The 25,245-nt window shown below is 46.5% G+C and overlaps 1 protein-coding gene across 7 annotated transcripts in view; it reads right to left on the reverse strand.

The window, feature by feature from the left end:
* Positions 1 to 25,245, reverse strand: part of hdac6 (histone deacetylase 6) — a 96,993-nt gene that overhangs the window by 66,366 nt on the left and 5,382 nt on the right. For all 7 annotated transcript variants that reach the window (XM_063034919.1, XM_063034918.1, XM_063034924.1 and 4 more), the window contains exons 2-5: positions 19,145 to 19,242; positions 2,302 to 2,400; positions 1,881 to 1,963; positions 1,512 to 1,599 (exon numbers count right to left, since the gene is read on the reverse strand). In XM_063034919.1, coding sequence (XP_062890989.1) covers positions 1,512 to 1,599; positions 1,881 to 1,963; positions 2,302 to 2,400; positions 19,145 to 19,228 — 354 coding nt within the window. In that variant the 5' untranslated portion in view covers positions 19,229 to 19,242. The remainder of the gene's footprint in view (positions 1 to 1,511; positions 1,600 to 1,880; positions 1,964 to 2,301; positions 2,401 to 19,144; positions 19,243 to 25,245) is intronic.

Genomic DNA, 25,245 nt, shown 5'->3' on the forward strand with positions numbered 1-25,245 from the left:
AGCAGGGCCCCCTCCACGCTGTATCTATAAATCAGGGGTTGCCAACCTCTTTTTATGACATGGGCCCCGGGTGGGGAACACCTGCTCCAAATGACTCAGGAAGGTTTCATCCATACTTGCCTTCATTAGTCAAGGCATTAAGTGTAAGAGTCGCATTGCAACTTTATAAAAGTGTGGTCAGGCTGTGTCTGAAGTATCACATTTGGATCTGGCCATCACCCCCACACCCCCGCCCCAATTACATCAAGGGGGTGAGGGCTTTGTAGATGGTGCAGAAGAGGTTCACCCGGATTACAGGACGTGAGCCATATGCAGGGGTAGGACCAACTCGAGTTGTTTCCTTTGGAGCAGTGGAGGCTGAGGGGAGACTGACAGAGGGTTATTCAATGATGAGATGCATCAAAAGAAGCTTCACTGGAGGTCATACTTTAATGCATGAAGGGTTGAGATTAAAGGAGAGTTGTAAGGATCTAATGCTGAAGGTCAGACAGCACTTGGGAGTATCGTGAAGAGTTTTGGGCCCCTTGTCAAAGAAAGGATGTGCTGTCATTGGACGGGCTTCTGAGGAGGTCAATGAGAATGATTTCGGGACTGCAGGGGTTAAAGTGTGAGATGTGTTTAATGGCTCTAGGTTTGCATTTGCTGGAGTTTAGAAGGATGGGGTGGGGGAGATCTCATTGAAACCTATCGAATATTCCGGCTGAATCTCTAACTAAACTAGGAACAGCAGATGCAGGGATCTAAACGAGCAGCGGGAGGAACCCAGTAGGTCATGCTACCCAAGAGGCAGGGGGGGCCTGTCAAACCTTTGAGTCTAGACCTGAGTATGAGACTGTGGAAGAGCCAGCAGAGGAGATGAGGGAGAGCAAAGAAGGGAGATGGGCTTTCTCGTCAAATATTTGCCCACTCCCCTGAAACCTACGCCCTCGAGATGTTGTTTCCCTTTCCACTCGAAAGAAACTGCGTGCAATTAACCAAACTCCATCCCTCGTGATCTTACACACCGAACCAGCGGTGCTCTCGCATGCAGAAGGGATGGTGCAGAGGGAGCTTCACACTGTGTCTGACCCCGGGAGTGTGTGATGAGACGGTGTGGAGGGAGCTTCACTCTGTGTCTAACCCCAGGAGTGTGTGATGGGATGGTGTGGAGGGAGCTTCACTCTGTGTCTGACCCCAGGAGTGTGTGATGGGACGGTGTGGAGGGAGCTTCACCCTGTGTCTGACCCCGGGAGTGTGTGATGGGACGGTGTGGAGGGAGCTTCACTCTGTGTCTAACCCCAGGAGTGTGTGATGGGATGGTGTGGAGGGAGCTTCACTCTGTGTCTGACCCCGGGTGTGTGTGATGGGACGGTGTGGAGGGAGCTTCACTCTGTGTCTAACCCCAGGAGTGTGTGATGGGATGGTGTGGAGGGAGCTTCACTCTGTGTCTGACCCCAGGAGTGTGTGATGGGACGGTGTGGAGGGAGCTTCACTTTATGTCTGAGCCAAACTGGCCTGTACTGAATATTTACCGCGATGGCTTTACATCGTTCCTGGAGTCCATATTCTTGGATCTTTTGCATCACAGCCGTCACCCTCTCTGGCCGTTCTGGAAATTGACTGAGATGTGGGTGAAAATGAAACATCTGACAGTGACACACACTGGGATAAACTGTTACACTGAGACACCCCCCCCCGGGTCCCCCTGTAAATAATGACACACTCCCTGGGACCCCCTGTAAATACAGACACACTCCCTGGGACCCCTGTAAATACTAACACACTCCTCGGAACCCCCTGTAAATACTGACACACTCACCGGGAGCCCCTGTAAATACTGACACACACCCTTGGAGCCATGGGAAATACTGACACAGTCCAATGTAATAAATTGTACGCACCTGTCCCACAGACATTGTGGCTCTGTCAGTCGATCATCATAGGTGAGGGCAGTTCCATAAACAACATGGTCTTCCTCAAGGTGCTGGGCAGAGGGCAATAAGCACGTTTCAGTGACGAACACAAACGCTCTACTCGTGCCTGTGGCCCGCCTCCCTACAATGCATTGCTCCTGTCCCCACCTGGTACTCCAGCTTCCTCCTCTCATTTTAAAGCCAGGAGCCCTTTCACCAACCCCAGCCCTGCTGCTCTCCCTCCACTTATCCATACCAGGCTGGTGATCTGTGAGACAATCGCATCCTCCTCCAGATTGTGTGACATCTTCACCTGCTCTTTCACCAGCCAGCCCCACCAAGCCTCTGAACCTGGGCCTGCACCCCTCCCTATCGCCCCTCGCTGCCCTCCCTCGGCCCGTCTCCATACCAGGTTGGTGAGCTGTGAGATGATCTGTTCCTCCTCCAGGTCCTGTGTCATCTTCACCTGTTTCTTCACCACCTGCTTCTTGCCTTTCTTCTCGGACTTCTGCAGAAGAAAGGGGTGGGGGGCGGGGGAAGAGTTTAGAGAGACTTAATCCAGTTACTGCTCCAATCTGGGACACAGAGCTGGTACCTGGCTGCCTCACTGACCCCAAGCCATCGCTCTCCATCCACCGACCCCAGGCATAGCCAGCACCAGAGAGGTAGAGGGGCTCTGCGGGTCAGGCAGCCTCTGCAGAGGGAGACGGGAGGGTCGACGTTTTGGCTTGAGACCTTCCATCCGGCCTCACGATCAGTAGGAAGCCAGGTTGAATTCAGGTGATCTCTCTCTAGGTCAGCGATCCCCAACCACCGGGCCGCAAAGCATGTGCTACCGGGCAGTGAGGAAACGATACGAGTCAGCTGCACCTTTCCTCATTCCCTGTCACGCACTGTTCAACTTGAACATAGGGTTGCCAACCGTCCCGTATTTGCCGGGACATCCCGTATACCGGGCTAAATTGGTTTGTCCCACATGGGACCGCCCTTGTACCGTATATCCCCTGCTAAGGTACAGCGTTCTTATGAAACCTTCCGTGCCGAAATGGTGTAAGGTGAAGAAGCTATTACCATTAATTTATATGGGAAAAATTTTTGAGTGTTAAAATAACCTACCAAATAACACATAAAACCGAAAATAACACTAACGTACAGTAAAAGCAGGAATGATATGATAAATACACAGCCTATATAAAGCAGAAGTAATGTATGTACAGTATAGTCAGGAAGACTAAGGCAAATGCGATTTGTGGGAAAAAAAATCGGCACGTACGCGCATGCGCACACAGGTGCCCGCGCAAGGCTTCATGGTCATGGTATTCTTTCTCAGGGTCAACACAAGTGTCCCGTATTTGACTGCTACTTTTGTCCCTTATTTAGGAGTGAGACAGGTGGTAACCCTAACCGTAAAAGACACGTTGAGATGAGTTTAACCCTACTTGAACACCCCCCCCCCATCGTTGGCCGGTCCACAAGAATATTGTCAATATTAAACCGCTCTGCGGTGCAAGAAAGGTTGGGGACCCCTGCTCTAGGTTGTAATGCTGTTCTGAATGTTATTTGCTTATTTTTATTGTTTGCATGATTTTTTTTCTGCACGTTGCATAGTTGATGGTCTTTTTTTAAATGGGTTCTATTGGGTTTCTTGTTTTGTGGCTGCCCGTAAGGAGATGAATCTCAATGTTATATAAAGTATACGTACTTGTACTTTGAACTTTGAACAACCAAGTCTAGCTCCCAACCTTCATGTTATTATTTATTGTAACTTATAGTAACTTTAATGCCTTTGCTGCCGCAAAACAATTTCACGACATATGTCAGTGATAATAAACCCGATTCTGATTCTAAAGTTTTCAAAGGTTGAAAGTACATTTATTACCAAGGCACGTACATGTCACCAGATACTACCGAGATTCAATTTCTTGTGGGTGTTTTCACCGAGTAAAAAAATACAATAGAATCAGTGGAAAATTACATGCTAAGACTGACGACCAACCAACGTGCAAGAGAAGACAAACTGGGCAAATACCAATAAAAAATACTATAAATAGATAAGTGATATTAAAGCATTAATTGTCAAGTCTCTGAGAGTGAGTCTGTAGGTTGTGGAATCAGTTCGGTGTTGGGGTGAGTGAAGGTATCCGCACTGGTTCAGGAGCCTGATGGTTGAGGGGTAATAACTGTGAACCTGGTGGTGTGGGACCTCAGGCTCCTGCAGCTTCTTCCTGCTGGCAGCAGTGAGAAAACAGCAAGGCCTGGATGAGGGATTTGCACTCTCACTTCCCACTGCATAACAATGTCGCTAAGGGTGTGGCTGTTAACTGTGTGCAATGCCCACTTACGGTCAATCTCCACAAGTGCAACCACATCCAAGCTACCCCAAGACCCCGTCCAGCAATGCCTCCACCATCTACCAACAATACTGACCACGCAGCTACCCACCAAACAAGCTCCACTTGCCTGTCGACAGCCAGCCGCCTTCCCAGGAGGGGTGCTGAGATCCCCAAATAACCCCCCCGAAACTGTTTCCGATGCAGACACCAGTTTGACACCACCTGGGGCTCACTTCAAGGGAGATCGTGGAAAAGCACTTTGGTAGAAGGAGTAAAGGCACTGACTATTTTCTAAACGGGGAACAAATTCAGAAATCTGAGGTGCAAGGAGACTTGGAAGTCTGTGCAGAACTCCCTAAGTGTTAACTTGCAGATTGAGTCAAATGCAATTTTAGTATTAATCTTGAGAGGACTGGAATATCAGAATCGGAAACAGGTTTATCATCACTGGCATGTATCATGAAATTTGTTAACTTAGCAGCAGCAGTTCAATGCAATACATAACATAGAAGAAGAAAAAAATAATAAATAAGTAAATCAATTACAGTATACGTACATTGAATACATTAAAAAATTGTGCAAAAAAAAGTGAGGTAGTGTTCACAGGTTCAATGTTCGTTTAGAACAACGTCCTTAATAATGGACGCTGCCTTTCTGAGACACCAGTCCTTGAAGATGTCCTGGGTACTTTGTAAGCTAGTACCCAAGATGGAGCTGATTAAATTTACAGCCCTCTGCAGCTTCTCTCGGTCCTGTGCAGTAGCACCCCCCCCACCCCCCATACCCGACAGCGAAGCAGCCTGTCATAAAAGCAAAGATGTAATGCTGAGGCTTCAAAAGGCATTGGTCAGACCGCACTTGGTGTATTGCGAACAGTTTTGGGCTGCTTATCGCAGAAAAGATGCGCTGCGGTTGGAGACGGTCCAGAGGCAGTTCGCAAGAATGATCTAGAGAATGAAAGGGTTAATGTGTGAGGAGTGTTTGATGGCTCTGGGCCTGTACACACTGGAGTTTAGAAGAATGAGGGGGGACCTCATTGAATCTTAATGAATATTGAAAGCCCTAGCTCAAGCAGAAAGTACACAGTAAATTTATTACCCAATTACTGTATGTATATTATGTACAACCTTGAGATTTTATATTGTAAGGGCTGTGGAGAGTTGAGAAGCAGAGGACACAGCCTCAGGATAAAAGTATGTTCCCCTAGAACAGATGTAGGGTTCTCAGTAATATTAACTGTAATGTTAACTGTTAATAATAAAATGGCTTCTCTGAAGTGTTATAATGAAATGGCTTCTCTGTAATGTTTACTGATGAGGTAATGTTCGTTGTAGATGAAATATCTGGGTTAAAACTGTAGATAACGGAGAATTAACCAATGGAAGTTATGTTATCCTATCTGTATGTGTGGGAACCTGAGTGAGTGCACAGGAAGTTCAGCGAGGAGAGATGAAGAGGGAGGACGTGCGGGAAGTGCTCTGGTAGACCACCGTCTGAGGGTCCGAGGGTTGAGGAGTTCGGAGGAAATCGAATGGTGGACTGAGGATATTGCCTGAGTTCCAACGTGTGCACAAACTGTATAATCTCTATTCTTGGCACCTTTTTATTTTATATTTTGGTTTCCCTACTAACCCCATAGTCACAGTAGAACTTATAAAACGTAATTATTTAAATGTGCATTGTGTACTGACTGATATTTTACGTTATGGGTTTGTGTCGGGGTGCATACACAGCATCTACGCAAATGTGAGACACAGTCTGGCGGGCAGACGGTCGTTTCCCCTCGATGAATGTGGGTTGATAGAGCGGAGTGTTACACAGAGATGAGGAAGAAATTCTTTAGCCAGAGAGTGGAATTCATCGCCACAGAAGGCTGTGGAGGCCAAGTCATAGGGTATATTTAAAGTGGAGGTTGATCGGTTCTTGATTAATAAGGGCATTGAAGGGAGAAGGCAGTAGAATGGGGTTAAGAGGAATAATAAATCAATCATGACGGAATTGCTGAGATGGGGAAAGAATTCAAAATGCAGAGATACAAAGGGACTTAGGAGTCCTTGTGCAGGATACCCTAAAGGTTAACCTCCAGGTTGAGTTGGTGGTGAAGAAGGCAAATGCAATGTTGGCATTTCATTTCTAGAGGTATACAAGATAAGAGTAGGAATGTGATACTGAGGTTCTATAAGTCACTCGTGAGATCACACTTGGAGTACTGTGTGCAGTTTTGGGCTCCTTATTTTAGAAAGGATATACATACATTAGAGAGGGTTCCAAGAAGATTCACGAGAATGATTTCAGGAATGAAAGGGTTACCGTATGAGGAACGTCTGGCAGCTCTTGGGCTGTATTCCCTGAAGTTCAGGAGAATGAGGGGGGATCTCATAGAAACATTCCAAATGTTAAAAGGCCTGAACAGATTAGATATGGCAAAGTTATTTCCCGTGATGGGGGAGTCCAGGACAAGAGGGCACGACTTCAGGATTGAAGGACATCCATTTAGAACAGAGATGTGGAGAAATTACTTTAGTCAGAGGGTGGTAAATCTGTGGAATTTGTTGCCACGAGTGGTTGTGGAGGCCAAGTCATTGGATGCATTTAAGGCAGAGATAGTTGGTTCTTGATTAGCCAGGGCATCAAAGGGGTGGGGAGCGTCGAGCGTCTGCTGTCCTTCCTGCTAGTGTCCCTTTCCAGTCAACCTTAGCCAGTTCCCCTCTCATGCCATTGTAGTGAACTCGATCATATTGTGATCACTGTTCCCTAAGGGTTCCTTAACCTTCAGCTCTTTTATCACCTCCGGATCATTGCACAACACCCCAATCCAGCAGAACCAATCCCCTAGTGGGCTCAACAACAAGCTGTTCTAAAAAGCCATCCCTTAGACATTCTGCAAATTCTCTGTCTTGAGGTCCAGTCCTGGCCTGGTTTTCCCCAATCCACTTTCATGTTAAAATCCCCAACGATTACCATGATATTGCCCTTCTGACACGCCTTTTGTATCTCCTGCTGTAATTTGTAATCCACAACCTGGCTACTGCTTGGAGGCCTGTATACAACTGCCATTAGGGTCCTTTTACCCTTGCCATTTTTTAACTCAACCCATAGGGACTCTACACCTTCTGATCCTATGTCATTCCTTTCTAATGATTTAATATTATTTCTTATACACGGCCAAGTGTTGGCGCGTGGCCAAGTGGCTAAGGCGTCGGTCTAGTGATCCGAAGGTCGTTAGTTCGAACCTCAGCTGAGGCAGTGTGTTGTGTCCTTGAGCAAGGCACTTAATCACACATTGCTCTGCGACGACACCGGTGCCAAGCTGTATCGGCCCTAGTGCCCTTCCCTTGGACAACATCGGTAGAGTGGAGAGGGGAGACTTGCAGCATGGGCAACTGCCGGTCTTCCATACAACCTTGCCCAGGCCTGCGCCTTGAAAACTTTCCAATCACGAGACTAACAGATGCCTATATACACAGGGCCACACCACCCCTCTGCCTACTAACCTATCTTTCCGATACACCATATATCCTTGGACATTCAACTCCGAATGGCAGCCATCCTTTAGCCAAATGTCCACAACATCATACTTGCCGATCTGTAGCTGAATTTCAAGATCGTCCATTTTATTTCTTATGCTGCGTGCATTCAAATACAACACTCTCAGTCCAATATTTGTTGGTCAATGAGCGTAGGCACTCTAAATAGTTTCGGCATGGACTAGATGGGCCAAAGGGCCTGTTTCAGTGCTGTAGTGCTCTATGTTCTTCATGCTTCTGTAGCTCCTGCCCAATGGTAGCTGTGAAAAGATGGAATGGCCCTGATGGGGATCTTCAATGATGGATGTTGCCTTCTTGAGGGAGGACGTCCTGGAAATACTCCCAGTAGAGAGTAGGGTATGTCAGTGATGTATTGGACAGAGTCCAACACTAGAAGGCAAAGGATTAAGGTGAGAAGGGAGCAAGTTTAAACGATATTTACAAGGCAAGTTTTTATAGAGTTCGATTGATGCCTGGAATGTGCTGCCAAGGGAAGATGTGGAAGTTGATGTGATAGTGATGGTTAAGACATTCTCACTCAGTTGATCAAGATCTTCCTGTGATGTTTGATAACGTTCTACACTATCCACTGCACAAGTTCAAGTGTATTGTCATATGACTGTACAGATCAAAGTTCATATACATTTATTATCAAACTATGTACAGATTATGTCCTGGGTATGACTCTAAACTGCAACCGGTCATGAGGCTCTGACTGGGGACTTTCAGAGCTTTGGGGAAAGTGGAGTTACCCCTTAGTCATTCATTACTCCCAGGGCCGCTCTGACCTGGAACGGTAGCATCTGCAAGGGTTCCTGCTCAGGATACGAACGAAGGCCAACAGCAGATCCGGCAGGTTCAGAAACTGAACTTATGACGGAGAAGGCGGATGAGCTAGGACCTCAAATGTCAACGGCTATAGTATAGGTGGATGAACATTTGGGAAGAGAAATGGCGATTTCTTTAACAGCAAACCACCGTTGCTAGATACTGGGTTTCCTAGAATCTATTTGCTAAGAAAACCATGGTCAAACTCACAAAATGTATCGCACAACAACAGCGTCAAGAGGATCTTCAAGACAATTCTGAAGATGCTTCGCTCGGTAGGGTGGATTCTGGTCAGCAAGGGATCCCTGACCGTCATCAAGGCACTGCTCATAAAATTCAAGTAACACAAAAGAAAACTATTGCCACTTGGAATGTAAGAACCCTTTATCAAGCAGGAAGATTGGACAATGTGATAAGTGAAATGGAAAGACTAAAGATTAACATCATGGGAATTAGTAAAGTTCGTTGGATAGGTGCTGGAACATGTCAGAATAGAAATAAAACACTAATTTATTATTGTGAAACTTCCCATACCAATGGAGTAGGAACTCTTACGGATGAAAACATGCCAAAAGGGTTTTAGGACATTGGGCAATATCAGAAAGAGTGCTCCTTGTTAGATTCAGAGGACAACCATTTGATTTAGCAATTATACAGTGATATGCACCAACAACAGATGGAACAAATAAGGATATAGATAAATATAAGCAAAGAATGGATGCAAATCTCAAGATATTGTTATTGTCATGGGAGATCTAAATGCTAAAGTAGGACAAGGTGCTGATGAAAATACAATAGGAAAATTTGGACTGGGGAAAGAAATGAAAGAGGTGAGAAATGGGTAGAATGGTGCAAGATGAATAATCAGGTCATTATGAATACCTACTTTAAAAACCATGCAAGACTCTTGTGGACCTGGAAAAGTCCACGTGATAACACTAGAAATCAAATTGACTTTATTACTATAAACCAAAGATTTACAAACTCAGTGACTCAATGCAAGACATATCCAGGTGCAGACTGTAATAGTGACCATAACCCAGTAGTATGTCATGTAAAAGTAAAACATAAAAAACTAAAGAAGCAAAAACCTGAACAATCCCTTGACTACTTGCAATTAATTAAAGAAGAAAACTTAAGACAAAAATTTACAATTGAAGTAAGGAATAGATTTCAAAATCTAGAAATAGAATCTGTTGAAGATGATAGCAATCATGTAGAAATGAAATTTAACTCTCTAAAGGATGCCTTGGTAGAATCAGCAAAGTCAGTGATTCCTAAAAAAGAAAAAAGCACAAAGAATAAATGTATGATAGATGAAATCAAAAATCTAATGGAAGAAAGGAGACGGAAAAAAGCAAATCCTATAAATTATAAATCCTTAGATTAAAAAGTTAAAAGTTTATGTCAAAAAGCCAAAGAAGAATGGTTAAACCAGGAATGCGAGCAAATAGAAAGAATCCCTATTACTGATCAAAAAAGGTTACATCAACAAATCAAAAATATCACTGGTAAAAAGCTCCTCTGTTCTTCAGGTGGATGTTTGAAAGCAAAGGACGGTACCATTATCATGGAAAAAGATGAGATTATGAACAGATGGACTGAGTATATTCAGGAATTGTTTGAAGACGATCGAGGCGAAAAATCAGAAATTAAGAAAAACATTGAGGTCCAAGTATTTTAAAATCTGAAGTTCGCAATGCAATAAATAAGATGAAGAAAGGAAAGGCAGCAGGTCCTGATGAATTATTAATAGAACAAATTATTGCCCTTGAATATTATGGAATTGAAAAACTTACTGATTTAATCACTGGCATTTATGAGACTGGAATAACACCAGAGGAGATGAAAAAATCAGTATTTGCCACTCTTCCTAAGAAACCTGGAGCAATAGAATGTGAATTATATAGGACCATAAGTTTAATGAGTCACATCACCAAGATACTTCAAAGAACTCTGATGACAAGAGCTGAAAGTAAGATACAAGCTGAAATAGGTAAAGAACAATGAGGTTTTGTGAAAGACCAAGGTACAAGAAACGCAATATTGATGTTAAGAATACTATCAGAACGAGCTATTCAAGTGCAAAAAGACTTATTTGTTTGTTTTATCGACTACACAAAAGCATTTGATAAAGTGAAGCACAGTAAGTTATTTGAAATATTACAGAAAACTCTAGATCTAGATTCAAAAGACCTCCGCCTAATCAGAAATCTGTACTGGGAACAAACTGCTGCTGTAAGAATAGATGGAGAAGTGAGTCAGTTTATGAAAATCAAGAGAGGCGTTAGACAAGGGTGTGTTTTCTCCCCTGATTTATTTAATGTGTACAGTGAAAGAATATTACAAAAAATAAGAGACATCTTAGGAATCAAAGTTAGCAGTGAAGACATCAATAATTTCAGATATGCAGATGACACTGTGTTAATTGCAAGTACGGGGGAAGAACTACAAAACTTAATTGATATAGTTGTTGAAGAAAGTGCAAAAATGGGGCTATCTATCAATTGCAAAAAGACAGAATGTATGGTGATATCCAAAAAGAAGGAGAATCCTATCTGCAGGCTGAGAATAAACGGGAAAGACATAAAGCAAGTACAGAACTTTTGCTACTTCGGAAGCTGGGTGACATCAGATGGCAGGTGCGATATTGACATTAAAAGAATAGGGATGGCAAAAGACACCTTTTCGAGAATGAAGAGTACACTGACCAACACTAAACTAGGAATGACAACCCGCCTCAGAGTACTGAAATGTTACGTTTATCCAGTTATGTTATATGGCTCAGAATGTTGGACAATATCTAGTAACATGAGGAAACGAATTGAAGCAGCAGAGATGTGGTTTTTGAGGAGGATGCAAACAATATCATGAACGAAACGAATATCTAATGAGGATGTCATGAACAGAGCAAACACAAAAAGAGAAATAATGTATGAGATCATGAAAAGGCAACGTAACTTCATTGGCAACCAACAGGAATTCTGCAGATGCTGGAAATTCAAGCAACACACATCAGAGTTGCTGGTGAACGCAGCAGGCCAGGCAGCATCTCTAGGAAGAGGTGCAGTCGACGTTTCAGGCCGAGACCCTTCATCTGACGAAGGGTCTCGGCCTGAAACGTCGACTGCACCTCTTCCTAGAGATGCTGCCTGGCCTGCTGCGTTCACCAGCAACTTTGATGTGTGTTGCTGTAACTTCATTGGACATGTGATTAGGAAAGAGGAGTTAAAATGCACGGTAATTATGGGAAAGATTGAAGGGAAGAAAGCAAGAGGAAGACAAAGACAAATAATGGAGACAGCAGCCAGAGAACTGGAAACGAATACCAATGAATTGATCCACTTGACCCGAAACAGGAGTGTGTGGGCCATGGCAGTCAAAGCTCAAACTGGGCACGGCACCTGATGATGATGATGATGATGATAATGATGATGTATAGATTATACAAAGTATGTATAGATTCATCTCCTTACAGGCAGCCACAAAGCAAGAATCCCAGAAGAGCCCATATAAAACCAATGAACACCCAATGTGGCAAGGGAGGGAGGGAGGGGGGGAGAGAGAGAGGGGGAGAGAGAGAGGGGGAGAAGAGGGGAGAGAGGGAGGGGGAGAGGGGGGAGAGGAGGGGAGAGAGGGAGGGGGGGGAGAGGGGGAGAGAGAGAGGGGAGAGAGAGGGGGAGAGAGGGGGGAGAGAGGGGGGAGGGGGGAGAGAGGGGGGGAGAGAGGGGGGGAGAGAGGGGGGGGAGAGAGGGGGGAGAGAAGGCGGGACAGAGAGAGAGGGAGGGGGAGAGAAGGAGGGACAGAGAGAGAGGGAGAGAGGGGGGAGAGAGAGAGGGAGAGAGGGAGGGAGAGGGAGAGAGGGAGGGAGAGAGAGGGAGAGAGGGAGGGGGAGGGGGAGGGAGAGGGAGAGAGAGGGCAGAGAGGGGAGAGAAGGGAAAGAGGGGGAGAGGGGAGAAGGGAAAGAGGGGGAGAGGGGAGAGAGGGGGGGAGAGGGGAGAGAGGGGGAGAGAGGGGGAGAGAGAGGGGGGAAGAGGGGGGAGAGAGAGGGGGGAGAGAGAGGGGAGAGAGAGGGGAGAGAGAGGGGAGAGAGAGGGGGAGAGAGAGGGGGAGAGAGAGGGGGAGAGAGGGGAGAGAGAGAGAGGGGGAGAGAGAGGGGGAGAGAGAGGGGGGAGAGAGGGGGGAGAGAGAGGGGGGAGAGACAGGGGGGGGAGAGAGGGGGGAGGGGGGAGAGAGGGGGAGAGAGAGGGGGAGAGAGAGGGGGGAGAGAGGGGGGAGAGAGGGGGGAGAGAGAGGGGGGAGAGAGAGGGGGGAGGGGGGAGAGAGGGGGAGAGAGGGGGAGAGAGGGGGGAGAGAGAGGGGGGAGAGAGTGGGGGGAGAGAGAGGGGGGAGAGAGAGGGGGGAGAGAGAGGGGGGAGAGAGTGAGAGAGAGAGAAAACAAATTGTGCAAGCTATAAAAGTAAGCAAATAGCATTGAGAATGAAAGTGAATCCTCGGACACAAAGCCCAGAGCAGGCCCACAGTCTCATCTTCAGTTCAGCAAAGAGTGGAGTAAATGCCATGGAGTAGCGAGCAGAATCAACCTAAACTGGTCCCAACATGCTGCCTTTTCAAGGTGCAGTAGACGTAGTCTATATGGATTTCAGTAAGGCCGTTCAAAAAGCATTCAATAAGGCGTTCCCCATGAAAGTAAGGAGGCATGGGATCCAAGAAGATCTTGTTTGTGGATCCAGAATTGGTTTGCCCACAGAAAGCAAAGGGTGGATGTAGATGGTTCATATTCTGCATGGAGGTCAGTGACCAGTGGTGTTCTGCAGGAATCTGTTCTGGGACCCCTGCTTTTTGTGAGTTTTATAAACGACCTGGATAAGGAAGTAGAAGGGTGGGTTAGTAAGTTCCCTGATGACACAAAAGTTGAGGGTGCTGTGGACAGTCAGGAGGGTTGTCGAAGTTTACAACCAGACATCAATAGGATGCAGAAGTGGGCTGAGAAGTGGCAGATGGAGTTCAACCCAGATAAGTGTGAAGTGGTTCATTTTGGAAGGTCAAATTTGGAGAAAGAATATAATATTCTTGGCAGTGTGGAGATTCTGAGAGATCTTGGGGTCCATGTCCGTAGGATACTCAAAGCTGCTGCACAGATTGACAGTGTTGCTAAGAAAGCGTATGGTGTATTGGCCTTCATCAATCATGGGATTGAGTTCAAGAGCCGTGAGGTAATATTACATCTATATCGGACCCTGGTCAGACCCCACTTGGAGTACTGTATTCAGTTCTGGTCACCTCACTACAGGAAGGATGTGGAAACCATAGAAAGGGGGCAGAGGAGATTTATGAGGATGTTGCCTGGACTGGCGAGCACGCCTTATAAGAATAGGTTGAGTGAACTCGACCTTTTCTCCTTGGAGCGACGGAGGATGAGAGGTGACTTGATAGAGGTGTATAAGATGATGAGGGATTGATCGTGTGGATAGTCAGAGGCTTCTTTTCCAGGGCTGAAATGGCTAAAATGAGGGGGCATAGTTTTAAGGTGCTTGGAAATTTTTTACGCAGAGAGTGGTGAGTGCGTGGAATGCATTGCCAGCAAAGGTGGTAGAAACAACTACAATAGGGTCTTTTAAGAGCCTCTTAGATAGGTACATGGAGCTTAGAACAATAGAGGGCTATGTGGTAGGGAAATTCTGGGTAGTTTCTCGAGTAGGATACATGGGCGGCACATTGTGGGCCGAAGGGCCGGTAATGTGCTGAGGATTTCTACATTCTACCTTATTTCCAAAGCACACACACTATGGTCTCCTGGTGAGGAAAGTCAAGAATCCAGTTGCAAAGGCCCAGGTCTTGGAAATTTTTAACTGGAACCAAGGGTATGACCAGGTTGAATGCTGAGTTGCAGTCAATAAGCAGCAACCTGATGTAGGCTTTACTATTGTCCAGGTGATCCAAGGCTGTGTGGAGGGCCAGTGAGATTGCATCCAATGTAGACCTATTGTGGTGATAGGCAAATTTCAGTGGGTCCAGATCCTTGCTTAGGCAGGAGTTGATTCTAGCCATGACCAACCTATCAAAGCACTTCATCACCATGAATGTGGGTGCCACTGGGTGATAGTCGTAGAGTCCTGCTTTTCTTGGGCACTGGCATAATTGTCACCGTTTTGAAAAAGGTGGGAACTTCCGACGGCAGCAGTGAGAGATTGAAGATGTCCTTGAACAACCCTCCCAGTTGTTTGGGACAAGTTTTCAGAGCCCTGCCAGGTATACCATCAGGGCCTGACACCTTGTAAGGGTTCACTCACTTGAAAGATGTTCTGATGTTGGCCTCAGACAGAAATGACAGGGTCACCAGATGCTGCAGGGATTCGCACAGGTATAGTTTTTTTCCTCCCTTTCAAAGCGTGCTTAAAAGGAGTCGAGTATCACAGCCATTCATGATGTTAGGTTTCGGCTTGCAGAAAATAATAGCCAGCAAACCCTGCCAGAGTGAATGTGCATCTGATTCAGTCTCTACCCTCAATTGGAATTGTTTCTTCAGCCTTAAAATATTCTTCCGTAGGTCATACCTGGGCTTTAGTGCGCATGCGCCGGTCGTGCATGCAGCCTGCTACAACCGTTCCGACCACTATTCTTACTTTTTTAACTTACTTTATTTTTTGTATTTTTTTTCCCCCTTGGTAAGATGTTGAAGCTGCACCCTCTCTAACGTGCTGGTAGAGTTTTATTTGGGATTTTAGTGCTGGAAATAGTTATATTCCGACACGTCTCATTAGCGTGGTAGCAGTATGGTAGCATTGTTTATTCCAGGGACCAGCTGATTGTGCTTATGCCGGCCAGTTCAGCGAGCAGAGCGGCGGACACCCCTGCTGAAATCTGGAGGAAAACACACAAAGGATGCAGAGGGGGATCATAAAAGCGAGGAAAGAGGACTGGGTCGAGACAACAGAGACTTATAGAGAAGAGGAGTTCGGTGGATAATAAAATGGACGAGTTCACGGCACTAGCCAGGCGTCAGAGAACATTTCAGGAGTGCAGTGTTATGTGTTTTACTGGAACGGGGCTGCACGAGGACATACCTGATCAAATCTTTTCCATGGATGGCTTCCAGACCGTTCAGGCTGACCGGAAGTGCACTGAGAGCAGTAAGCGTAAAGGAGTTGGGTGCTTACTGTTCTGGTTAACAACAGATGGTGCAATCCGGGTCATATTACGATCGAGGAACGTGTTTGTAGCCCGGATATTGAACTTCCTGCTGTTGGACTCCGGCCATATTCCACCCAGATACAACACTGGGCATCACGGGAGGTTATTCCTGCCTGTGGCCATCGAACTTTGCAGCTCCTCCCGTGGAGGGTTCAGACACCCTGAGCCAGTAGGCTGGTCCTGGACATTTCCATCTGGCATAGTTTGCATTTTGCTGTTTGATTGTTTGTGGTTTTTGCATTGCTATATTTATGCTCTATTCTCGGTTGGTGCGGCTGTAACGAAACCTAATTTCCCCCGGGATCAATATCTATCTATCTGTCTATCTATTCTTGTATAGTTCTGGTTCACAGGTCTCGAATGTCACAGATCTAGCCCACCAGACAATGAATACCCTGGTTCATCCACGGCTTTTGGTTTGGACATGGACCCATCCACACAGGCCTTGATGAAGTCGATGACAACTGTGGCATATTCATTCAGACTCAAAGGTGAATCCTTGAATATTGTCCAGACGACAGATTCAAGGCAGCCCTGTAAATGCTCCTCAGCTTCCCTTGAGCATACCTTCTTGGTCTTCACCACTGGTGCAGCAGTTTTTAATATCTGCCCATAAGCTGGGAGTAGAAGTACAGCCAGGTGATCAGACTTTCAAAGTGCAGGCATGGGACGGCGTTCTTGATGATGGTATAACAGTGGTCAAATATGTTAGCTCCTCTGGTTCCGCAGGTAATAGTTGTTCAAAGATCTCTTCAAGCTGGCCTGGTTGAAATCCTGCCCGCGACAATAGGGTAGCAGTTTCATGCCTGCTAATTAGGTTGCTCAGCTCCTTCAATGCATGCCTGGCATTGCCCTGAGCAGGAATGTACACCACTACCAGTATGATGACAGAAAACTTCATCTGCAGATAAAATGGACGGCACATGGCCACTAGATGTTCCAGATCGGGTGAACAGGATTGAGACAGAACTACCACATCCATGCACCACGATAAGTTAATTATAAAGGATACTCTACCTCCTCTGCCTTTAAAGGACTGAGCTGTCCTTTCTTTGTACAGAATAGTGATGGGCTGCACCGCTGCATTCGAAATTGCTGGTGTTAGCCACATATCCATGAAGCAAAGTACACAGCAGTCGCTAATGTCCCTCTGGTACAGCAATCTTGCTCTGAGGCTTTCACTTTTATTTTCCAGAGACTGTAGATTCACCAGCAGGATAGTCAGCAGTAAAAGTCTAAGGCTTCTGCATTTCAATCATATCTGTAGACCGGCACGGCCTCCCTGGTTCCGTTTTCTTAAAGGGGAACTGCATTTGCAATCCAAGTCTGACGTTTGAAGTTCACTGATTTTCAGAATCAACAGATTTTTTAAACATCTTAAAATGATGTTTCTTACCAAGATGCCCATGGCTATGACTGTGGATTTCAGCTGTAATCGTCCTAAACGGGAATATTTGATCCATGCAAACAGTTGCCACTTAATGGCGCCATCATACCAGAAGCAAGATTCTGCATTCTGTTATTGTTTTACCTGGTCCTACCTCCATGCACTGTTGCAAAGAATTGTTCTGTACGGATGGTACGCAGGACAGCATTTCACTCTACCTCGGTACATTTGACAATAATAAGCCAGTTTCAATTCTTCCCCCACTTCCCGTCGAGCAGAAGATACAAAAGCCTGAAATCATGTACCACAAGGTTCAAGGAGAGCTTTTGTCCCACTGTTATAACACTGTCATACGACAGGATTAGCTTCCGACCTCACAATCTACCTTGTTATGATCTTGCAGCTTATCGTTTACCTGCGCTACACTTTCTCTGTAACCGTTACACATTAAAGTCAGAGTTCAAAGTACATCACTATCAAAGTATGTATACATTCTGTAACCTTGAGATTCGTCTACTTACAGGCAACCACAAAACTAGAAACCCAATAGAACCCATTTAAGAAAAAGACCAACAAATAGCCAATGCACAGGGAGAGAGAAAAAAACACAAATTGTGCGAACAATAGAAACAAGCAACAACAACAGCATTCAGAGCGAAAGTGAGCCCATGCACCTGAATCCCGGAGCAGGCCCACAGCCTCAACCTCCGTTCATCACCAGTGGAGCAAAATGTCACAGAGCTCGCAGGTACGAATTCCGGGGCAGCCCACAGCGTCAACCTTAGTGCAGTGAAGGATGGAGCAGTGAGCAGAACTGGCCCAACCCTCAGCTCTGGTCCCAACAACCTGCCTTTTCAATCAATCCATCCTGGTGTTTAAATCCTCCAAAAATTGGGTCCTTCCTCACACTAAGACCTGGGCCCCTGTCTTGTCAATATGCTCTGGGCCTGGGCCGTTTATTCTGCATTCTGTTATTGTTTTAACTTGTTCTACCTCAATGCACTGTGTAACAATCTGATCTGAATGAACAGTAAGCTTTTCGCGGTACCTTGGTACACGTGACAATGATAAACCAATTCCGATTTCCAAGGCACCAAGTGCACGTGTGCACTTGCAGACACGACGCTAAACTTGACCTTGCTCGCTCGCTCCACGGATTCAAAGGGGAAATGGCAGAGAAAGATAACTTCCCGTCGAAAATTGGGGGGGGGGGGCGCTTCCTCGAGCACCTCCACACCATCCGACACAGGCGGAACTTCCCGGCGACCAAACATTTTAATTCCCATTTTCGTTCTGACAAGTTGGCCCAAGTTGTGCCAAGATGAGGCCACTCTTAGGGCAGAGCAGCAACATAGTCCGTCTGCGTAGCTTCCAACCCAATGGCATGAGTATCGATTTCTCCTTCCTGCAAACAAATGCCCCCCTCCAACCCCCTCCTCTGACCTTTCACTTCCTCTCACATACCTATTACTTCCCCCAGGTCCCTTTCACCTAATATCCACTCTCCCCTCCTATCAAGATTCCCTCTACAGCCCTTCAGCTTTTCCACCCACCTGTCTTCACCTATTGCCTTCGAGATAACCTCCTTCCCCTCCCACCCACCTTTTTATTCTGGCATCTTCCCCCTTCCTTCTTCGTCCTGATGAAGGGTCTCGGCCCGAAACATCGACTGTTGATTCATTTCCATAGATGCCGCCTGACCTGCTGAGTTCCCCCAGCAACTTGTGCGTCTCTACAGAGACTTTCTTGTGTTAGAGAGAGACATGGGGAAACGGGAGGAGCGTGAATGGGTAGAAAGGTGAGCAGGGATACCATGGGACAAAGTTTCTGCGTTTGTGCCGCTGTTAAACCCAACACCGCCCAATGCTGATGGGGAGACAAAGCCCCTGCGATGTCCATGTCTGCCAAGAGCTTTCGGGCATCAGACAGGGTGGTGGCGAGGGGGTGGTAGGGGTGTACAGACGTGAAGTGCCAGTTCCTTACCGTGCCACTGCTGGATATAGCAGACCTCTGGGTCATCGCTGTGGCCCCCACTCTCTGTCTCGCATGGTCTGGTAGCATCTCCATGGTCTCACTCCGTCCTGAGGAGAACGGAAAAAAGACGATCAACGACAGGAATTTAATTCCGCCAAGGACAGTCCCAAGCCCAGCTGCAAGAGGAGGAGGGTTGGGCACCCTAACCTGTAAAAAACCAGAGCTACAGAAACGCCCACAGAAGCTCCAAAGCTCTCATCCCTGGGAGAGGAAGGATCTTCACTTTGATGTACGAAGTTGTGGCGTGAAAGAAGCCACGGGACGATCAACCTTCGGCCCAGGACCAACTCCGGTAAGCTGCTGTCGGCGGCCGATGCCGCAGTTGGGATGACGTGCTTAAGGAGAAGAAAAAAAAAATCAAACCCAAAAAGAACTGAGTCCGGGACGTGAGGGACTTGGTGACTGGGAGAGAGTGGGCAGGTGGGGTCTTCATTCAGAGAAGTGTAGGAAGCTGAGGAGGTGACCTTATACATGATTGGCATTGATAGGGTGAATGCACACAGTCTCTATCCCCAGGATTGGGGAATCAAGAACTGGAAGGTGAGGGAGAGAGATTTAATAGGAACTTGGGGAGGGACATTATGTCTACAAGTTGAGAGGGTGGTTGAGAAGGCATATGACGGCTGGCCATCATTAGTCGGCAGACTCAGTTCAAGGGCCGCGAGGTAATACTGCAGCTCTATAAAGCTCTGGTTAGGCTGCTGCTGGGAGTATTGTGCTTAGTTCTGATCGCCTCGTTATAGGAAGGATGCGGAAGTGTTGGAGAGGGTGCAGAGACTTACCAGGATGAGAGAGCATGCCTTACGACGAAAGGGTGAGCGAGCTAGAGCAAAGGAGGATGAGAGAAGACTTGATAGAGATGTACAAGATGATAAGAGGCTTAGGTAGAATGGACAGTCAGTGCCTTTTTCCCAGGGTGGAAAGAGGGCATAATTTCAAGGGGATTGACGAAAGAACAGTGGGAATGTCAGAGGTAAGTTTTATATACAGGGAATGGTGGGTGCGTGGTAGGAGCAGGTACATTAATGAGACTCTAAGGTAAGCATAAGATATAGGAACAGAAATAGGCCAGTCGCCCATCAAGTCCGCTCCACCATTTCACCACGGCCAATCCATTTCCCTCTCAGCCCCAATCTCCTACCTTCTCCCCGCATCCCTTCATGCCCTGACCAATCAAGACTTCAGAAGCATATGGATGAAAGAGAAATGGAAAGCTACATGATTGATCTCCGCGACCCTCACAGTGACACAGACAAAACCCACGCCATTCCCCATAACATCAACACATGCACGCCTCACGTAAAACTCAGATACACACACACCTATCAATTCCACAGCACCCAGCTGCTTTTAACCTCGGACATACAGTACACTCAGTGGCCACTTTATTAGATACACCTGTTCAAAATATCTGATGAGCCAATCACATGGCAGCAACTCAATGCATAAAAGCACGCTGACATGGTCAGGAGGTTCAGCTGTTGTTCAGACCAAACATCTGAACGCGGAAGAAATGTGACCTAAGTAACTATGACCATGGAATGAATGTTGGTGCCAGACAGGGTGGTTTGAGTGTCTCAGAAACTGCTGATCTCCTGGGATTTTCATGCACAACGGCTTCTAGAGTTTACAGAGAAGGGTGCAAAAAACAGAAGAAAACATCCAGTGAGCAGCAGTTCTGTGGGTGAAAACTCCTCATTAATGAGAGAGATCAGAGGAGAATGGCCAGACTGGTCCAAGCTGACAGGAAGGTGACAAACAACCACACGTGCAGAAGAGCATCTCTGAATGTACAACACATTGAACGTTGAAGTGAGTGGGCTACAGCAGCAGAAGATCACGCTGAGTTCCACAGAATACTATATCACAGAAACAGTCCTAGTACCATCAATCTGGACCTGGACCATAGTCCTCCATACCCCTCTCATCCAGGTACCTATCCAAAGTTCTCTTGAACGTTGAAATCGAACACAAATGCACCTTTCACCCTTAAACCATAACCTCTAGCTATATTCTCACCCAACCTCAGTGGAAAAAGCCTGCTTGTATTTACCCTAGCTATACTCCTCATAACTTTGTATGCCTCTATCAAAGCTCACCTCAATCTTTGTCCTAACCTAACCTATTCAACCTTTCCCTATAACTCAGCTCCTCAAGTCCTGTTAACACCCTCGTGAATTTTTTTTGCATTCTTTCGATCTTATTTCCATCTTTCCTGTAGGTGGCTGACCAGAACTGTCCAGAATACTCCAAATTAGGCCTCACCAATGTCTTATTCTAATTCAACATAGCATCCCATCTCCTGTACTCAATACATTGATTTATGAAGACCAATGTGCCAAAAGCTTTCTTTACGACCCAATCTACTTGTGACCCCACTTTCAAGCAATTATGGATCAATATTCCCAGATCCCTTTGTTCTACCACACTCCTCAGTGCCCTACCGTTCACTGTGTAAGGCCTACCCTGGTCGGTCCTACCGAACTACAACACCTCACGCTTGTCTGCATTAATTCAATCTGCCATTTTCCAGCTGGTCCAGATCCCATTGCAAACTTTGACAGTCTTCCTCACTGTCCACTACATCCCAACCTTGGTGTCATCTGCAAATCTGCTGATCCAGTTAACCACATTATCATCCAGATCATTGATACAGACGACAAACAACAAGGGACCCGGCAGTCACAGGCCTCCAGTCAGAGAGGCAACCATCTACTACCACTCTCTGGCTTCTCCCACAAAGCCAATGTCTAATCAATCTACTACTTCATCTTGAATGCCAAGGAACTGAACCTTCTTGGCCAACCTTGTCAAAGGCCTGGCTAAAATCCATGTGGACAACATCCACTGCCTTGCCTTCATCAACTTTCCTGGTAGCTTCCTCGAAAAACTCTAAGATTGGTCAGACACGACTTACCATGCACAAAGTCATGTAGACTATCCCTGATCAGTCCATGTCTATCCAAATACTTATATATCCAGTCCCTCAGAATACTTTCCAATAACTTTCCCACTACTGATATCAGGCTTACCGGCCTATAATTTCCTGGCTTGTTAGTAGAACCTTTCTTAAACAATGGAACAGCATTGACTGTCCTCCAATCTGGCACTACACCCGTAGCTAAGGACGTTTTAAATATCTCTGCTAGGGCCCCGGCAATTTCAGCACTTGCCTCCCGTAGGGTCCGAGGGAACGCCTTGCCAGGCCCTGGGGATTTCTCCACCCTGATTTGCCTCAGGGTAGCAAACACCTCCTCCTCTGTAATCTGTACAGGGTCCATGACCTTGCTCCTGCTTTGCGTCACTCCTATAGACTCTGTGTCGGTCTCCCGAGTAAAGGCAGATGCAAAAAATCTATTTAAGATCTCCCCCCATCTCTTTCGGCTCCACACATAGATTACCACTCTGATCTTCCAGAGGACCAATCTTATCCCTTGCAACCCTCTTGCTCTGAATATATCTGTAGAATCCCTTCACCTTGTCTGCTAGAGCAATCTCAAGGCTTCTTTTAGCCCTCCTGATTTCCCGAAGTATTCTCTTGCATGTCTTATATTCCTCAAGTACCTCATTTGTTCCTTCTTTTTCTTAAGCAGGGCTTATATGTATCCTGAAAACCAAGTTTCCATAAACCTATTATCCCTTGCTATTTATTCCGACAAGACCACACAAACACTGTACTTTCAAAATTTCACTTCATTGGCCTCGCACTTACCAAGAAAACAGCCCGTCCCAATCCACACCTGCCAGATCCTTTCTGAGACCATCAAAAGGGCCTTTCTCCAATTTAGACTCTCAACCCAAGGACCAGACCTATCCTTTCCCATAATTACCCTGAAACGAATGGCATTATGATCACGAGGTGAAGAGTGCTCCCCTACACAAATTCTGTCACCTGCCCTAATAGGAGATCTACCACCTCAGTCTCTCTAGTTGGGACCTCGATGAACTGATGAAGGAAACTTTCCTGAACACATTTGACGAACTCTATCCCATCTAGTCCTTTTACAGTATAGGAGTCCCAGTCAATATGCGGGAAGTTAAAAATCACCTACTATCACAGCCTTATGTTTCTTGCAACAATCTGTCTACAAAGTTGCTCCTCTAAATTCCACGCACCATTGGGTGGTCTATAATATAATCCCATTAACATGGTCATACCTTTCTTATTCCTCAGTTCTACCCATAAAGCCTCTATACGAGCTCTCCAATCTGTCCTGACTGAGCACTGCCAGGACATTTTCCCCCGAGTAGTAACGCCAGCCCTCGCCCTTTCTGCCCATTGAGCTGCCAGCAATACGCCCTCCTGCAACCAAGTCTCACTCACGGCTACAATATCATCATTCCTAGTGCTGGTCCACGCCCTGAGCTCATCCGCTTTTCCTACAGTACTTACGCTCAAGTATGTGCAGCCCAGAACATCAGCCCTATCAAGCTCGACCTTTTGAATCCTGACTTTGTACGTAGACGCAAGATCTTTCTCCACAAGCACTCCACTATCTGTGTTCCGGCGCTCCGTTTCCCATCCACCTGCGACTCTAGTTTAAACCATCCCCCCGTGGAGAACGAGCGAACCTTCCCGCTGGGATATTAGTTCCCCTCCAGTTCAGGTACAAAAAGTCTGTATCTAGTAAAGTAGCTACAGAGTATATTCCCCTGTGTTCAGAGTAACTAAGCCTAAATCACTAGATCTGTGAGTCGCCAAACAGCACGGAAAGCCCCTGTGGAACTGAAAGGCAGACTTCAGTGTGACTACGCCACTGTTTGAACATTCACAGTGTCATCTGGGGCTTTTGGGTCTGTGGGCAAGCCTGTTATGTGAGATTGATCAAACACCTTCTGAAAGCACCGAGAGAGACCACAAGAACAGCAGCTCACCCACTGAGAGAGGCTGCAGATTCGCAGAGAGCACTGGCGAGCTCGCTTAGTTATCGTAGTCAGTAATGTACACCATGACCCGCAGCAAACGCTCAGCTGAACGACCTACGGGCATCTCACTGTGACACTGACACAGCCCACACTCTTAGCAGCGACAGCAAGATACCCCACACTGTGACACCGATACACTCCCTCACCGTGACACTGACACAATCCTCGCGCCTCGCAACGACACTGGTGTGCCCCTCAGCGTGACACTGGTCCGCCGTTCACTGTGACACTGGCGCACCATTCAAAGTGACGTCGCACCCCTCAGAATGGGGAAAGAAATCTGATCTAAGTGACTTTGACCATGGAATGATTGTTGGTGCCAGACGGGGAGGTTTGAGTATCACAGAAACTGCTGATCTCCTGCAATTTTCATGAGCAGTGTCTGGAGTTTACAGAGAATAGTGTGAAAAATTTTTTAAAAAGCACCACCCAGTGAGTGGCAGTTCCATGGGTGAAAACGCCTTGAATTGCCACTCATTGCTTTTTTACCATTCTCTGTAAACTCCAAAGACTGTTCATGAAAATTGCAGGAGATCGATTTTCAGTCGCCATTGAACAGCACAGGAAACCCCTGTAGAAATGAAAGACAGACTTTCAGTGTGACTGCAGTGCTGTCAGGATGCTCAGCTACAATACCCAGTCATCTGGGGCTTTCGGGTCTGTGTACGAGCCTGTTGTGTGGGGCTGATCAAACACATTCTGAAAGCCAGACAGGGACCACAAGAAGACTTTGAGCAGGGCAAACTGGAGATCGGAAGCCTGAGAAGACGTCGCTGACTCGGCAGAAAAGACAGCGACTCGCGACAGTTTGGTGCTGATTGGCAAGAGTAAATTAAAGTAAGCCAGGGGCAAGTGGACCAGCCATTGTCAGAATGCAGAGAGGTTACAGTGGGGTATTTGAGGCTTTAACTCATTGAGATTTCAGTGAAGAGAGGCTTTAGCAAAAAAAGCAGTAGGTAGGGTTATTTTCTTCCCCACCACACCCCCGCAAGTTTATGGTTTTTCCTTTTTTAGACTTGCTCAGTTAGAACAGTAGAAATGCCAGGGAGGATAGTGGAATGCTCCTCTTGCAGGATGTGAGAAGGCAGGGAGACCGCCAGTGTCACTGATTACATCCGCGAGGT

This window comes from Mobula hypostoma, chromosome 28, assembly GCF_963921235.1.
Source record: "Mobula hypostoma chromosome 28, sMobHyp1.1, whole genome shotgun sequence".
In the NCBI taxonomy this organism is placed as follows: domain Eukaryota; kingdom Metazoa; phylum Chordata; class Chondrichthyes; order Myliobatiformes; family Myliobatidae; genus Mobula; species Mobula hypostoma.